At 41.3% G+C, this 17,321-nt stretch overlaps 1 protein-coding gene across 1 annotated transcript in view; it reads left to right on the top strand.

Moving 5' to 3' along the window:
* Positions 1 to 17,321, top strand: part of cntnap5a (contactin associated protein family member 5a) — a 94,227-nt gene that overhangs the window by 57,029 nt on the left and 19,877 nt on the right. The window contains exons 13-17 of the mRNA XM_053439836.1: positions 4,176 to 4,376; positions 9,489 to 9,645; positions 10,981 to 11,108; positions 14,717 to 14,887; positions 15,738 to 15,956. Of these exons, the coding sequence (XP_053295811.1) occupies positions 4,176 to 4,376; positions 9,489 to 9,645; positions 10,981 to 11,108; positions 14,717 to 14,887; positions 15,738 to 15,956 (876 nt within the window). The remainder of the gene's footprint in view (positions 1 to 4,175; positions 4,377 to 9,488; positions 9,646 to 10,980; positions 11,109 to 14,716; positions 14,888 to 15,737; positions 15,957 to 17,321) is intronic.

The following is a 17,321-nucleotide window of genomic DNA, read 5'->3' as shown; positions in this document are numbered from 1 at the left end:
ATCACCATGATTATTTAATATGCCATTTCAGCCGATAGATTCCTTTCACCAATATTGTACTCACTGGACCTTTAAGTTTTGCCACAAGAAGTTTCCTGCGTCTTCCTCTGAAATCAGCCTTGTAAAAGCTGCTCAGATTAAAAAAGTGTCACGGCAAGATAACGTTTTAAAAAGCTTAGTCTAAATGATCACCAGTGGCCTCTAGAGGCTACAATTTCCATCAGAGCATGTGGTCATTAAAGTCAAAAGGGCTAATCCCCCAGGAAACATTAATCTGCTCAGTTACTTTCATGGCCGTGTGCCAGTGAGTTATGATATTTTGCATGCAACGGCTGACATTTTGAACTAATAACGGCACCATAAAGAAGTGACCAGCCTGGAAATTATAAGTCCTCAGGAAAGAATGAAGGTGTGCAGTGAGTTTATCAGAAATCTGCCTGTTGCATTTGGGTTCTCTTTTGTTTAAGTGGTGATTCTGACCCAAATGTGCTGCCACAGTCAAGGTTCACATTAGTATTCCTTCAGCAGTGAAGAGGGAATATTTAAATCAAAGGTTGATTTTTGAATTACAGTTCAATGTCCTGATGTTAATGTGTCGCTCAAGGAGAAATCATTGACCTCTCCCCGAAGGAAGAGGAAAAAAGAGGCGGAGCCGTCAATAAAATCATTAGGTACTGTGCTCCGTGCAGCACACACATCCAAAACAAACTTCATAGCAACTTGTTGAGTTTTGAGCACCTACTGAGTTTCCTGTCTGACTTTGAATGATCTGCAGGGGTGGGATTCTAAATCTTTGGGCGTCAAAGTGAGCTTGGGAAAAGCCTCCTCTCTGTCTACCTTAGTTATTTTGCTTAGTTGATCCCAAATTTCATTCCCAATGTGAATATTCTACCCGTGTTTCCTCTGGCTTCCTCCCACAGTCCAAAGACATGTAGATTGGTTTTGGTTGGCGATTTGTACTGGGTGTACCCCATGACCCTTCAAAGGATAAGCAGAAAAGATAATGGATGGGAATGTTGGAGCACATTTGCCAAACATTCCCATCCACTATCTTTTCTATTCTAGTGTTCAATTGCGTTTATTTGTTGGTTTGTGTGGCTGTCAACAGGATTCTCAATGACTACTACAACAATTTCCATGAAACTTTCGGGCAGGGTGGGATATGACCCACTGAAACCTTACAACTTCGGATCAGAACCACATAAAGGATCCACTTTCTTTAACATTGTGAGATGGAGCGTTAACCTTGGCAGAGGTATACGCTCCCCAAGCACCCTTCTGGTGTTATCTAATTCCATAGACACTCAACAACTGAGCTAAGACATCGTAATCTTGATGTTTGATATAACTTCAGACTTTACTAAATTGAAAAATGAAATCTGTCCTGGGGCATTTTTTTAGTTTCTGACTCTGTGCGAGGGGGAAAAACTGTAATTACTGCCTCTCTTTATACCAAACCAAAGTCATTAAAGCTACTTTCAGTAGTTTTCTCCTGATAACTAATGTAAAACTGCTTTTTTTTTCTTACCTCAGTTTACAGAGCCTCCCTTGAAACAGTTTGGAGCCTCCCTGGGGAGTCCAGCCTCCCTCTTTGAAAGCCTCTGCGCTGCAGTAAACAATTAGTGAAAATTATAAAACTACGTCTGAAACCAGTCTAGTGTTATAGCGTAGAAGCATGGCCTCCATCTGCCCCTGTGGTATCCTGTGAAGCCACCGTGCTCTGCATCAGCTGAACTGTGACACCAAAGATGTGACGTTTGACGGACAGGGAGAGACACGCAACACGATTCCCAGTCGTCGTGACATAAAGGCACAAAACACAAAGTGTTCATTTCTGACACTGTGGAGACAGTTCTCATCAGTTACCTGTCACAACTTTCCCAGACACTTTGTCCTTTTCAAGGTTAATGTGCCGCTCATGTCATTACGGAGGAGAGCCATCTTTTTGCCGGGTGGTTCTAACATTTCTGTCTCGCCCTCAGCATCAGTGATGCCTCAGCTTGACCTCAATTAAAGAATCTATTAGAGATGTAAATAACTGTAAGCCTCACAACCTAATGTGAATAATCAATCAAAACGCGGAGAGGGATTTCCTCTAAGGCAGAGTAAACACAAAATCCACATAATGAATATTGAGTGAGAATGGAAATAAGATGGAGTCTTCATCTGATTTTATCGTACACACTGTTTGAAAGTAAATTATGCACAGAAAATGAGCCGGAAAGAGTCAGAAATTCAAATTAGAGTGGCTCATGGTTTGTTTTGGGGACGCTGAAGGTTTTCATTTCACAGACTGGGCGTAGAGAAGGGAGTAAATCCAATGAAAGGAAACTGCTCAAGTGCTTTTGTTCGTTTTTTCCAGTGATGCAGATCTGCAGAGATCTGTGAAATGTCACCAGCAACACAGATGGTTCAGCCCAGAACACACAACGTCTCACTGAGTCGTTAATGAACTTGGCCAAAAGCTGAGCTGTGCAGTAAATATGACACAAACGGGTCAGAGCGACGGCAAAACAACATGATACATCAAACCACTTAACATTTAATTATTTATTTTTGTAAAAATAAAACCTCACACATGACCTTTTCACGTCAGTTTCCTGTTCTCGTTACATATAGTGCTTTATTGTACCATGAACTGTGTTTAAATGCATTTTAAAATATATAGTTTTGTGTTATATTTGAACATAGCAATATGGCCCTGCTTCATCCATATACTTTATATGAAGATGGACAACTGTCAATCTATATGTCAGAGAAATGTTTGTCAAAGATGGTTTCTGTCATTGTAGGTAGTTATCATCAAACATGATGCATCTTCAAGTGCTCTTGTTTTCGATAATCTGTGTAATTAGTTATTTGATGCTGTGAAAATGGGGGAAAAGTCCAGACAGCTGACACTGACTGTTCAGGAAAGCGCATGCATTCGTGGGACCACGCTTCCACTGCTCGGTCCCCCAATTGCTGCTGAGCAGACCAGCTCGAAATAAAATCTTCGCTGTGAGGTTGCAGCGTTTGTATCCACTGTATTTTGGCTTCATTACTGACGGAAGGAGGAAGTGGACACGTGTTGTCCATCTTCATATACAGTCGATGGTGTCATCTGAAATAATGCGATGAAAAAGTTTTCATAAATTTGTAATAATGCAGACAGCTGAATATTGTATATCTGTCAACTAACTGTATGTGATCTTATATTCTATGAAAGTGTATTATATATTCACTTGAGAACAGAGTCCTGCTTTTACTTTCTGAATAAACGAGCTAGCTCAAAACACTCGCTACTTTCTGTCGCAACAACCCCAAAGCCCTAAGGAACCTGCTTAAAGCGGGCAAACTAATATCAATGCCATCTATAAAACTTAGATACTCAAGTGCCTCCCTATGTCTCAAACTCAGTCCAAAATAAAACTAGATCAAACTACCCAGGTGGGACATTTTTGCTTCAATGATCTCAAAGTAGGCTAAACAAGAGCGTCTCTTGGGATTTTGAGGTATGTTCTCGTTAATTTAGAAAAACAGAGCACTTCTTTTATCTAGTGAATTCAATATGCATATGCAGCATTGAGGTTGCAGAAAATATATGAATGTGAAAGATGTGGGCAGATTGCTAACTCTGTATTTTTTCCTTGCGGGAAATTGCAAACTAATTGTCTTTAGAAGACACACCTTCTGTATTTAGAGTAAAAAGTGTGAATAGGGGGTTAGGGTAAACATACCTTTTAGTTGTGGAGAAGGTGTTGATACTGCTGATTGCCAGATGGGAAATGTTAAAATGTCGTACCAGAAGCTTAAAATTATGATATTTTGAGTAAAATTATCGTGGTATGGATGGGGCACTTAATACCGACGTTGCGAAGCTGTGTCGAGATTCCAAAGTGATTTATGGGCCAGGCATAAGGCTCTTATTTTGAAAAATGAGACAGAAAGGTCTTGTGTTAAGTTCACAAGTAACAACGTAATGGTCACGTTCATCATCACACGGCATGATTGGCTGAAAATACATCACGTGAGGAGAGATGTGTAAACAAAATGATCATGTTATCGTACATCATGCATTATCGATGCGATTATCGTACAGATAACGCTGTGTGGATAGGATCACCAACAGTCAAGTATTTAAAGAGGGAATATATGGGTGGCTTTGTGTTAACAGATTGAACTTTGTCTTCCAGAAGAGAAAGTGTGGACGGTGGTGACCCACAACATTTCAGCTCAAGTCATAGTCCAGAGCTCCTCTCCTCAGAAACCTCACATCACAATCTTCAACTACAGCGCGTCGGCCGAACAACTGCGCGCCATCGTGTCAGGGTCCGAGCAGTGCCAACAGGAAATGGTTTACAACTGCAAGAAGTCCCGACTCTTTAATACTAAAGGTACATTGTGTTGTTTTATGTTTTTTTTTTAACTTATTCTCCTGTTTCAATTGCTGTTCTTTTAATTTACGTTTTTTTCATTCTGTTAAGCATTTTCTAACTTTGTTAAAGAAAGCTCTTGACAAATTACCCATATTTTTCCTCGAAACCTTCCTTTGGTCATAGCAATCTTGAAGTAAACACGACAAAGATGGCAGTGGTGGGACAAAGTAATCTGCCAGGGGTGTGATTGTTTGGTTGACTGCATATGAAGATCGAATTGGCAGTATAGGTCATAAACTCTTCCTCCTCAATGTTAGTGGATGGGAAATGGACCGAACGGAAATGTCAGGGTGCACCTCAAATAAGTTTTTTCAGAGATGGTTTATTTTTCTTCTTCAGTTTCATTTCCCCAGCAAATTTGGTTTTTATTGGTTATTTGATGCTGTCAAAATGGGGAGAAAAGTTACGACTGACAGCTGAGCCTGACTTGTGATCTGTCAAGTGTGTGTGTTGGTGGAACTTCACTACCACAGCTCCACACACTCCATGATCACCGCTAAAGAAACTGTCTCCAAAAGACGCCCCCCACACGCAAGATGGCAGTGCTCGTGTCCAAGATATTTTGGCCTCATTTTTTAAGTAGAGACATGTCCACCATCTTTATTCACAGCCTATGGTTTGGCCACCCAAGTGCCAGATGCCGTCAGTGTGTGATTGGGCAGAAGTTGAGCCATCAAGCCTTTCATCAAGCCCTCTACGTTGCCATCATTCATTATTCATTCAGATAAATGAGGAGACTGCATGTTATTCGGCCTACACTCGGTCTGGAAATGGCCTTATTATGGAAGTTGTGTGAGTTTGCCGTTACTTTACTTTGTAGCGTCAGGGGAGTGTTTGTTGTGACAGTGTGAGTTGAAAATCAGGCTGTTTTTGCTCTGTTACGATGGGAGCTGCTTCCCCATCAGTACCATACCCCCCCCCCCCCCCCGCCTAACTTGCCTTTCTGTGTTTTCACAATAAGTGGTGAGGCGGTCTCCAATCTTTTTTGTGTGCATTCATGTTGAACTGCTCTTGCACCTATGCCGTCCCAAACATCCAAACATTTGCTCTTAAATCATGAAACATTCATGATGTCCCAGTTTCCGCCTCCTCCCTCGGTGCCACGCGTGTGCAAACAAACAAGTTCATTATCACACTAGACTTCAAAGAGAGACGGAAAACAAGCTATTTTGTGGCTGCATGACGACTTTCATAAGGAGACTGATTTCTTTCTTTTTTTATGGTTACCTTTGTTGTCTGAGAACAAACAGAAAGAAATGGTCAAATGTTTCCTCGCACATCACCGTGCTGCATGTGCACAAAACAATATCCCCTTTGACAAGAAACCCGCAGAACAGCACGCTCAAATTAATTGTTGGACAAAATTGCACTTACCAAATGTAAATTTACAGGAAAGCTGTAGGTGTTCAAAGCAGCCGGCTCTGAGTGTACAGATGCAGACATGTGCCGAGAGAAGCTCAGGTGTAACTCCATCTATGTAGCTCAGCTGCTCAACGCGTCTCCACTCATCTCACATGTCAATCTCTACTGTTCTCTTCTATAAAACAGATGTTCACTCACTTAATGTGCATGTGGTTATGGGTTCGACTCTGAGCTGATTTGCATTCTTAAACACACCCTGATAAATTTGCTCAGAATTGGGTGTGTGGCTTCTAACGCAGCAGCGATTTAATGAGTGCTCCTCTCTGTGTCCCAGTCTCCAGTCTTGTTATTTCCACAGTTTTATTTTTATCCAGCAGTACATGTTTTTTTTTTTAGGTACTTGTTTCATGTGTCTACATGAAGCATACTGTTTCTGTATGAAGCCACGGCGCAACTTGGCATTTGGAAAACCTTCATTAAAGTCTGCGACACGCTCATCGCTATTCGCCTGACCGGCTCCGGTCGGTCGTGGTTTATAGAAAATGACACCAGCAGAACGAGAGAGCCCATTTTTATGCTTATGTTTCACTGTTGTCAAAGATCTTTGCTGGAGATGAGGTGCAGTGGAAGAATGATGATGTTGGCCTACCAGCCACTCGCTGTTGAGATGTATCTTCTGTTTACTGGGGGGGGGGAAATCATTTTGCTCAAATGCCCGCTGCACACCGGATGATTTTCATATCTGAACTGATTTACAATAGTGGGAGATGACAGATGTGAAGGACTCTTAATCTTTTAATCTTGAGCACGCTCACACTAGACAGAAAACCACACATTTGGAATTTAAACAGATGGTTTCTGAGCAGTGATTCCAGAGACACACAGAAACTTACGTGATCAGACGTGACTTCAGAGTAAAAACAACAAGGAGGTGGACAGCCAGCATCGTCCGCTGGTTGTGTACTGTTTAGCACAACAGAACACTATACTATATTAAAGATTTTTCACCATGTAGGCAACCATCTTTCGGTTATTAAAGGGGTCATATTATGAATATTCCACTTTTGTAGTGCTTCTACACGTTAATTTGGGTATCTGGCATGTCTACCGTCCCAAAAACTCTGGAAAAAAACAACTCCCGCAATTTGTTGTGGTTCCTCTATTTCAGAAACTATACGTTAGAGTGCGTTGAATGGGATTAGGACCGAAATAAACGTCATAGTCACACCATGCCCATGTAGGGATTCTCGCTACATGGCCTTGGACGAGTTAACGATAGCCTGGCTCCCCCAGCCCGGTTAGCTCGCGAGCTAACGCTAGCCGGGGAGCTGGGCTCGCTAGCCGCTAGCTAGGTGGAGCCCGGCTAGCGTTAGCTCGCTGCTGCTACCCATCAGACATTTAAGTGGCCGCATAAACAAGGGACCCCCGGGACACCTCTAAACGTCGACTCAACAGTGTGGAAGGATGCTGCTGCTGCGCCAGCTCAAGCTCCCACTGCTCCCACTGAGGGGCTGCGCTGGGGAGCTGGGGCTCTCGCAGCCAGGCTCACCGGGAGTGAGGAGGGCGGGGCACTCAAAACAGGTCAATCTGAGGAGGGCTGTTTTAGACAGGGTAAAAACGTGCTGTTTTAAATGATCCTTGTGGTATTTTGACCAAAATATGTTAGGCTTTGGCTGAGACTGATGCGCTTCAAATTTTTTATGCCAACTAATTCTTGGAGTCTAAATGCTCTTATTGCCAATTACTCCAAACAAAAGCGTCAAAATAGATGTCATCTTACGTATCCGCTGAAAAATGTTTACGTTTCATTACCATCTTTCATGCTCCTGTAATTCACAACTCCTTCGTTTCGTAGCCGCTCTCAGGGCTTTGTTTGCAGCGCTTGGAAAGATAAATAAAGAGCAGGGAGAGGGATGCATTTGCTTTCTCGCCGTGTGTAACTCCTGTCAATATCCACCCAATTTAAGGGAGAGAGTGAGACTGACCTCTACTTCAGGAGCTATTGATTGTTGCCTATTCTTATTTGTGTACCTGTTCGGTGTCTGGATTGCGGTTTAAAAACAGGCGGCCGAACAGAGGGGATGTGGTTTGTCTGCAGTGATGGGGATCGAGGGGAAAGACAATAAGGCGAGGGTTATTTCCAACCCTTGTAATGCCAACGACATCCGGCCTCCTCCGGGTTGTGCAGCCTGCGTTTCATCCTCCCTCGTCATTATCGCCAACATTTATTTGATGACAGCGTTAAGCAGTCGTGTGGACTATTGTGTGATCTGATGAGCTGATGAGATGTTGCATTGCTCCCTACCTCAGCCCAATTCTGTGACTTAGACTAATAGGACATGTGTATCCATACATAAAAACTTTGCCTAATGCAGCTTTTAATGTATTGGTGGGAAGAAAAGCAGATTCGCATGTGACACTTAATTGTATATTCTGACATGTAGCCTAATGGGCTTTTCTCTGCCGCTGGGCTCATCTCTGATGCAGGGTCACGTTGTGTGACAGATGACTGAAGCCGGACCACTTAACCTCATAGTGGAGGTAATGAATTGTGCAGTTATGGCTTTGCTGTAGCCTCATTGACACTCACAGGAGTGTTATCATGAAATGCGAGCGGGGAATCAAAACAAACACATTTATGCAATGAAGAAAATTGCCTATTCGGTTAAAGTTCAACGTGCATAATTCATGAGGAGACAGGCCCATTTAAATGATTTATCAGAAATTAACAGCTCTGAAACCAAATCTCCTCTGTGAGTTAATATTTTCTTCTTCTGTTGTTCGCTCCTTTCTCTCCGTCTTCGACTTTTTTTTATCCCTCGTTATGTTTAATTATATTTACTGTGAAATGTCAACCTTGGTTTAAGTTTGACAAATGATTTCTATATAAGCCGTTGAATTTATTTTGTGGATATGTTTTGGTCGTGAATATAAATTAGAGTCTGTACGGTCCCAATGTCAATATTGATATAAGGAAATGAAAATGTCCAATATTGATATCTATATATAGATATCTATGTATATATATAGTAAACAATTGATACGATGACGTTATTAAACTCTTAGAACAGAAAAAATTCAATTTAGGCTTGTTATTTTACAAACATAAAGCAAAAATACAAATACAAAAATTATATATAGAACGTTGCACATTGTTTATTTCTCAAATAAAAGCTCAAAGTGATAAGTCTGTAAAAGGCTCATATTGGTTGTTTATCGGCCAACTGATGAATCAGTCAGGTTCTTACATAAATAGCCATGTGTAGTTTTTAAATTACATATTGGTGTATTTTTACAAGCATAATATTCCTGTTTTTGTCTTTCCTGCATCTTTCTTGATTAATACTAGATCTGATGACTTGTGACCCAAAACATTTTAATCATGCAAAGCGTTTTGCTTGGTTTTACTTTATATTTCTTTAATTCCACATTCACTGTTTTCATTTGCTTTTGTCACATGTTGCGTAAGCCTCTTGGCACAGCTGCTGCTTGAAGAACAGGATTTTCTCAATGTCTTATCTAAAAAAAAATTGTTTGCTTCCATATATTTCTTCCTCTTGGATTTTAGGATAAAGCCAGTGAAGCATAATAATGAAATCCTCCAAAAATAGACCATGACCTTGACCTACTTGAGCTAGAGCATTGGCACTGGCAGGCATCAGGCCGTGGCAGCGGCGACTGACTGTTGGGACTGGTGTATTGTTACAGATGGAAGTCCGCTGTCCTGGTGGCTGGACCGCGAAGGAGAAAAGAGGAGTTACTGGGGAGGCTTCCTGCCCGGGGTCCAGCAGTGCTCCTGCAGCCTGGAGGAGAACTGCATCGACATGAACTTCTTTTGCAACTGTGACGCCGATACAGATGCATGGTACGTGACACAGACACTCCATATGTGACATTTCTAACCCAGAAAGAAGATTTGGTGTACCATATTTATATCAAAAGAGGTGTTCCTAACATTTTGTCCACCCTCCACTTATATCAGCTTATAAATAAGAGAGACAGCACAGTACAATTCAAGAGCACCATAAACTACAGCCTAACGATGATCATAAAGTTGAATCAGCACCTCTCTAAAACAGGCTCAACACAAACAGAAAATTCTAACCTCCATGAAAGAGGATTTACTGTCAGACCGTTCTATTAGACTGCTTTAATGTACCTGATAACCTGAATGTATATCTTATTCACACTTATCTCAATATAAGGTCCTAATTGTGAACTAACAGAATTAACACAACGAGGCCCTTAATGTCCAAAGCCCTTGAAACTCGTTGCCTTTTCAAGGTGACGTCTTTCTCTACGTGACATCTTCATGCTGTTTTCTTACATGGGCTCCCTCTGACATCTTCTGGATATTTTACTAGAGGGCTGAAGGAAATGTTCTCGAAAATGTCTTGAGAATCTGACTCAGAAAATTGTTAATAAATAAATAACAATGATAAAAGAAAATAAAGATACAAATGACTGAGGAAAATGTCTCGAAATGTATGAATGCAGCAAAAAAAAAGATTATTCAAACTTGTTCTCCAGTATTTCTACATAGTGACTACAGAGAAAAACTAGTTTATGAGTTTTTAGTCATATAATTCATTAGGCATTCACTAAATAGAGACTAGCATAGAGTGAATATTCCTAAATGAGTCAAAGCGCTCACAGATCCCCAGGAGCCGCTCAGACTCTGTGTAGTGTTTTTCTCCTGCACCTTTCAGCGTCCACAGAGAGATCACACCGTTTCCTTCTAAATTAAATAAATGTTTATTCATGTGATTTTCCTCATTCCAATGTTTAGAGCTCATTTTCTGTTTTGGGACGTGTGAGAACAGTTTCACAGACCAGTGTCTTATTAATTACAGCTCGCACGTAATATTGCAATTATGATCAAGCTAATCATAATTTCTAAAGGGGCTGAATGGAGAAACAAAGGCTGCATTAGAGTCTCTGCTTTATTAGACGCCCTGGATGTCTTTGCATTCTGTGTGTTAATCCACTCCAAAGCTTCTCCCGATTCGGCTCAGTTTGCATATTTCCAGCGGCAGTTGTCTGCATTGTGATAGATTGCTCCCATTTTAATGTGTTTACTCTGCGTTCTGTGCTAATGCAGAGGAATGGATGCCTCTATCTGGACCTCCATAAAAGCATCCAGCCCTCCAGGGCTCTGCACAGCTATTTATTTGTTCCTTTTTTTTTTTGTCTGTCACAGGGCTAATGACACGGGAATCCTCTCCTATAAAGACCACCTACCAGTCAGCCAGATAGTAATCGGAGACACCAACAGAACAGGCTCGAAAGCCATCTACCACATCGGCCCTCTGCGTTGTTATGGAGACAGTAGGTGATCACCTCAGTGTTGACGCTGCTGTGCTAGATTTGGTTGCAGATGGAGGCTTAGGGCCAATCACAGACAAACCACATTTAGATGATCTCTTTATGCCTCGTGCCTTTTTCGGTTTATCTATGGGTAGAGCGTTAAAGCTCATCTGTTGTGTTCAGTCATCAGTGGGTCTGTCTGTCTTGTCCACGATGGAGGAGGTTGGGGGGATGGCAGAGCTTGATGGCAGCACCGGAATATAGGAGATGGTCATATTTATTGCTCCGTGTCCCACGGTGAGCCACAGACACAGGGCGGGAAATTTTTAGTTGCTCATCTGCAGTCAAATGTAGTTCAAACCCCATGACTCTACTTTAAATTCAAGTGGAGATAACACAGTTTCCTAACAACTCCATGTATGTCAGGCTGAATAATGGATGAAAGACACAGTGTGAAATTATGGAGAAGACATCTACGTCATTTCCAGCAACAATTTATGAAATGTTTTTCTTCCTTCGGCCTTGTGTGACTTTCTTTGCATAATCTAAACTATTATATTATATATTGGTGAATAAATGAAAAGAAAATCGCATGTAATGTAAGTAATTGCATAGCAAACAATTTCCCCTGAAGTGTAAGTGGTTTAGATAATGTGCATTTCATTTCTGGTAATGCTGCAGAACTAGAATCTGCGTCATTACCTTGAAATCGTCCTTTGGTTTCTTTAATAAGACATTTTCAGACACAGTAATTTTATATGAGAAACTGATTTACTTTAATGGTGGTTTAGATGTTATCATTTAACCCTGGTCTCAAAACATATCCTGCAGCAATGAGTTCTACAAACAAAAGATATTGAATTTTTATTTTGTGTTTTACGTCCTCTAATAAAACGGCTCATTGAAAAAGTGGCGTCTAGTAGAAATCATCGTATTAGATACAAAGACTGTTTTGCCACAGAAGCAACTGAACTGGCTGTTGAGTCAAAGAGTTAAACCCAATAACCTGGGTTTGGTTTTATCTCCGGTAACAATATAAACTGTGATGGCTGTTTTCTCCCCTGTTTATCATAGACTGTATAGAACGATGCAAAAGTGAAGCAACATTTTCTGAGACCTGGTGGCTGGCTGTAATATAGGTTATAAACCCTGCCTCCTCCATGTTTGCAGATGGAGCATGTTTCATTTTCATGTTTCTGATAAATTTGGTTTTAACTCGTTATTTGATTATATAAAAACAGGGTGGAACGTCCTGATTGACAGCTGACACTGGCACGCAATTGGTTGAGCATGTGCATGGGTAGGACTGTGATATCGAGCCTCTAGCTGTGAGGCTCTATGCCTGAGCAACTAAAGATCCAATAGGTGGATCCAACCTCTTCTAGGATTCTCATCTGTGACGTAACCAACCAGTTTCCTTTGTGGGGTGGCTGAGCTGCAGCAGCTAACGATGTGTAAGGATAAGTTAGAGACCAAAATAGAAAAGCTGAGCCAAAATGGAAACTGTCTATAGATGTGGTTCATAGACGTCCTGCGAAGGATGCAACCTGGGGGACACGGCTGCTTTCTCCATGTACAAGATGACGGCAGCTGTATCTTGGATATTTTGGCTTCATAATTGGGAGAAAGTGCAGGGCAGTTGTCCACCTTTATTTATAGTCTTTGGTTTTGATATGCTAATTTGGAACACATTTTCAATTAATATAAATCTGACACAATGAAGAACATTTAAAAATGTTTACTCAAGAAAATGTCCCAATACATGTGAGACTGTGCTACTGTGTTTGAAGTCTGCTGAGATTCTGTATCTGCTGAAAGAGTCGCAGGGTTTTCTCAAACCTTTCTTTAAATCCCGTCAGGAGCTTCTTCCTGTATTTCTTTATCATTTTTTCCCCATTCAACTCCTGAACTCGTGTCAAGCTCTTTGACAGGACATGAGCTTGGAGCATCAGAGCCTGCAGCTCACCTGTCTGCGTGTCAGCAGCCGCTCGCAGGATGCTTCACATAAAATGAGGCCTGGCATTAACAAACAAATCACTTTGACAAGCTGAGGGTGATTTACCTTATAAATCATGTTCATGTCTTAATGACCGACGTGCATGAATAACTCTGCCCTGCATCAGAAGCTACAGGAAAGCATTAAGTAGTAAATATTTCTCCCACTAGTTTCAAAGAAGATAAATCTTTGGATTGATTCCTGAACACTTTTTTTGTATAAACTGAGCCCAGCTGTTTATTCACGCTGTGAGGAAGTGTGACCCCAGATGTTTCACACTAACATTTCACACACATGTTTCACACATTTGCAGAAAACTCACACACGGCAGGCTTGCATAGATCTAATGGAAAACAATAAGTGGAATTAAAATGTCAAGATCATTTGGGATTGGTAAAATATTGGTGGAGACAAATTAGCAACACGCAGGCTCATAATGATTCAAACTAAACTCTATCTCTAAAATATAATCTATTTCGATGCTTTGCTGACAATGGACGTCTTGCAGTTCCATGAGTAACAGCTGTGCTTCAGTCTGGAGACAGATGGACACATGGACTAAGTGTGAGAATGTTTTACTCCAGAGATCACAGCTTTCTACTAGACATCAACATGGGAAGAATTGGTGGCAGATCCGATTTCAGTACATCCCTTCTCTTTTGCATTTCATTATTATCACCGCCAAGAGGGATTCTGTGCGCCGCTGTCCATGAGACTTGCTGGAAGAATGGAACTGGAACTGGAAGAAATAATTTATTATACTTGGTCCCTGACAAAGAAGCAGATCCAGGAATTGTTGTTTGGAGAATTAATGCGTTCTCTTTTCTTAGATGTTCACCAATTTCTCAGGGAAAAATGTGTGGATCTTGATGAAAAACCAAATCAGGCATATTAAGGAAACTGATATCTATGAGTATGGTTTGAATGACTTGATTATCATCTGCTCTGTTTGACTGTAAGCAGGATTACTCAAAATTCACTGAACCAATCTCCATGCAATGTTGTGGCAGGGTTTTGCATGACCCAAGTAAGAACCCAATAAATATTAGATCAGATCCACAGTGAGGGTCATATCCAGGAATTGTTTTTACACTTCCTTTAACATTCCAAGACAGGGTGTTAACCTTGATGGATGTATGCACACGCTAAGAGCCATTCTCGTGTTATCTGATTCCAAAGACTCAAAATAGAGATGGCGTTTTATTCTGAGTTTGACTTGACTTAAGACTTAACTAAATGGAAAAATAAACTTTGTCCTTAGGTGTTATTTAGTTTTTGACTCTTGGAAAGTGGGGAAGCCGTAATTACTCCACTTATTTTACCAAACCACACACATTTAGGCTACTTTGAATGATTGGATCCTGGAATTTCTTAACTTCAACATTGTGAGATGATGTTTTGGGACATTTGGAAAAGGGTTTTTTAGGAGACTGACATCTATAAGTGTGTGCAATTTGGTGTAAATTTAGGGTTTGGTTTATTGGCAGAAATTTGTGCTCTACTGATTGACGTTCTAATTGCAATTAGAGCATCACTGCCAAGAACATTTTTCACAGAATGTTCCTACCTGCACTTTACTTTCAGATTTTTCTCCTTCTACAACTCCCCTCTTTATTTTCTGTCTCTCTGTCAGAGTCGATATGGAATGCAGCGTCTTTCTACCAGGAGTCGTCGTACCTCTACTTTCCCACCCTGCAGGCAGAGCTCTCCTCTGATATCTCCTTTTACTTCAAGACCAGCGCTCCTTCAGGGGTGTTCCTGGAGAACCTGGGCCTCAAAGACTTCATCAGAGTGGAGCTCAGCTGTGAGTCAGCGCGCAGACCTGCATAACAGAAGTGCACAAAGTACACACAGTATATGACAAGGGCAAGCACGCACACTGGAAAAGAGCAACCATACATAACAACAGCCACAAAAGCTGTCAGTGATATTTCTTTGCCTTTCTCACTTGGAAATACTAGTAGGACTGTAGCTGACAGTTTAATTTCCCCATGAAGCCGGCTGTCAGGTCCGCCCGGCATGATGTAATCCATAGTCAACAGCAATGTCATGCTGCCAAAGGAGACGTTAAAAGCATCTCCTTGCTACACATTTAGTGGAACTGAAATCATTAATGCTTACAGCAGATGACATAATAGAATTGGGCTGTGGATTTACTGTAACAAGGAAATAAAAGGCTGCTGATATATTTAGATTTTTTTAAGTGAAAGATAAAAAGGTGCTCGTTTACATGAGAACCAATTAAGGAATTCACTGTTGTCTTTTAGGATTGTTTGTACTTGGACCAAACAGCATATTTAATAAGCACAGAGTACACTTGCACTCACAGCAGAGGTAGCTCCAGCAGCACCGCTTTAGTTTATTTATTGCAGTCGTTAAAAATATGCGAAATTGTTGATTACAATGCGTTTTGTTCACAAACCTTGGGGAGGAGTTCTCAGGATATTTGTAGCCATTATATATTACTGCAGCATCAGAAGCATTGTGAAATATTGACAAGCTGTCAGCTGAGCCCCCTCATAAATCCATTCAGGTCATCAAGTTTTCCCAGCAGCATTGTATCACATTGCATCAGAAAGGGAGGACAGAGGAGACCATGAAAAAAAACAATATCACATTTGTGTGTGTGTTTTTGTGTGTGTGTGTGTGTGCAGCTCCCTCGGTGGTGACGTTCTCTTTTGATGTGGGAAATGGTCCGGCGGTCCTGTCCGTGAAATCCCACCTGCCCCTGAATGATAGACAGTGGCACTACGTGAGGGCAGAGCGCAACGTGCGGGAGGCCTCACTGCAGGTCGACCAGCTCCCCCTCCGCTTCCTGGAGGCTCCGGCTGACGGGCACCTGCGCTTACGGCTCAGCAGCCAGCTCTTCATAGGTAGGCTCGTCATCAAGCTCGATATACTGTTCCTCCACACACAATAGGTGGGTCCAGGGGAGGAGGATGCTATTCACTCGTTAGAAAAAAAATTACCAGAATGTGTCCTCACTTGTCAGACATTTCCGGAGGGTCTAATCCGCCTGAGTTGAATCAAAAATGACACAGTTATGGTTAAGGTGTTCTGCAAAAGCTTTCTATAGCAGGTGTTTGTGTGTCTTCAAGAGCCACAGGAGAAACAGTGCTCTCTCAGGGGCCGTGCCGCTGTGGAAAGATAACCACATTGATTTGGATCACCTCTCTGGCCTCCCTACAAATTTTAGTCTCAACCATGGAATTTCTTCGACTCCGGGTCCAGAGAGTGAAGCTAATGCGAAAGTGCCTTAAACCTGTGTTCTTTCTAATGACCAGCAGAGGGTGAATCCACTAGTCTAGTCAGCTAGTTTCTATAGAAGTCTTTGAGAAAATGACTTCACCCTTGATTTATAACATCTCAAGTCTTATTTTATACATTACGATGTTCATTTTGTAAAATATTGTCTATTTAAATTCAAATAGATGATAAAGCAGTTTGCTTTGGGCGAGAATACCATGTGATTGACAGTAATAGGTGTGCGTGCATTGTAGTGGAGAGCTCAGTCAGGCTCCAGCCCCTGCTCCTCCAAATATAGTTACTTCCGGGTTTTTTTTAAATATAGATGGCGCAGGAAAAAATGTTGAGGCTTCAAAATGCAAGCTCAAAAAGCAATGGGTGACGTCACGGACGGTTAACGCATTAGACTAACTCCCGCTGGAGCAACAATGACTCTATAGCGACGTGGAACCCGAACAGCGGATGTTGATCAATTTGAACCAAAGCAATGAGCTAAAGGTCAGTAAAACATGCATTTCTCTGGTGGTTCCTCACCTGAACTGACACCTTTCACATCACACAATCCTTTGTTTTAAAATGTTAATCAAACGTTACTTTTTTATAACAAGTTAATATTCATTAATGCAGCTTGAAAGAAAAGTTTCAGATTTTTCTTAATTCAACACTCTAATGTCATGAGTGCTTTAATTTTGAAGAAGTGATAGACATAAAAAGTGAGTGGAGGTATTTTTGGAAGCAGCTGCCTCTGGAAGTAAATGGCCTGCTCGTTTTCCCACAGACAAAGTTATGTGGCTTATAGTTAGAGCACTTCTTCTGGTGGATTGGCCTCATTACCCTGAACTAAATTATCAGTCTAATGATTAACAACTGTGTTACAAAGCATCTGTTTCTTACAAGATAAAAACATCTGGTTAATCAGGTAAATGGTGGGGAGAAGATAGAGATAAAACCATTAAGAAGTCTGAAAAAACAATGAGTTCACTTTTCAGTTG

The sequence above is a fragment of the Pleuronectes platessa genome, chromosome 14, assembly GCF_947347685.1.
Source record: "Pleuronectes platessa chromosome 14, fPlePla1.1, whole genome shotgun sequence".
NCBI classification, from domain to species: domain Eukaryota; kingdom Metazoa; phylum Chordata; class Actinopteri; order Pleuronectiformes; family Pleuronectidae; genus Pleuronectes; species Pleuronectes platessa.
The sequence above is the reverse complement of the archived record's forward strand: the minus strand, read 5'-3'. Positions and strand labels throughout refer to the sequence as shown.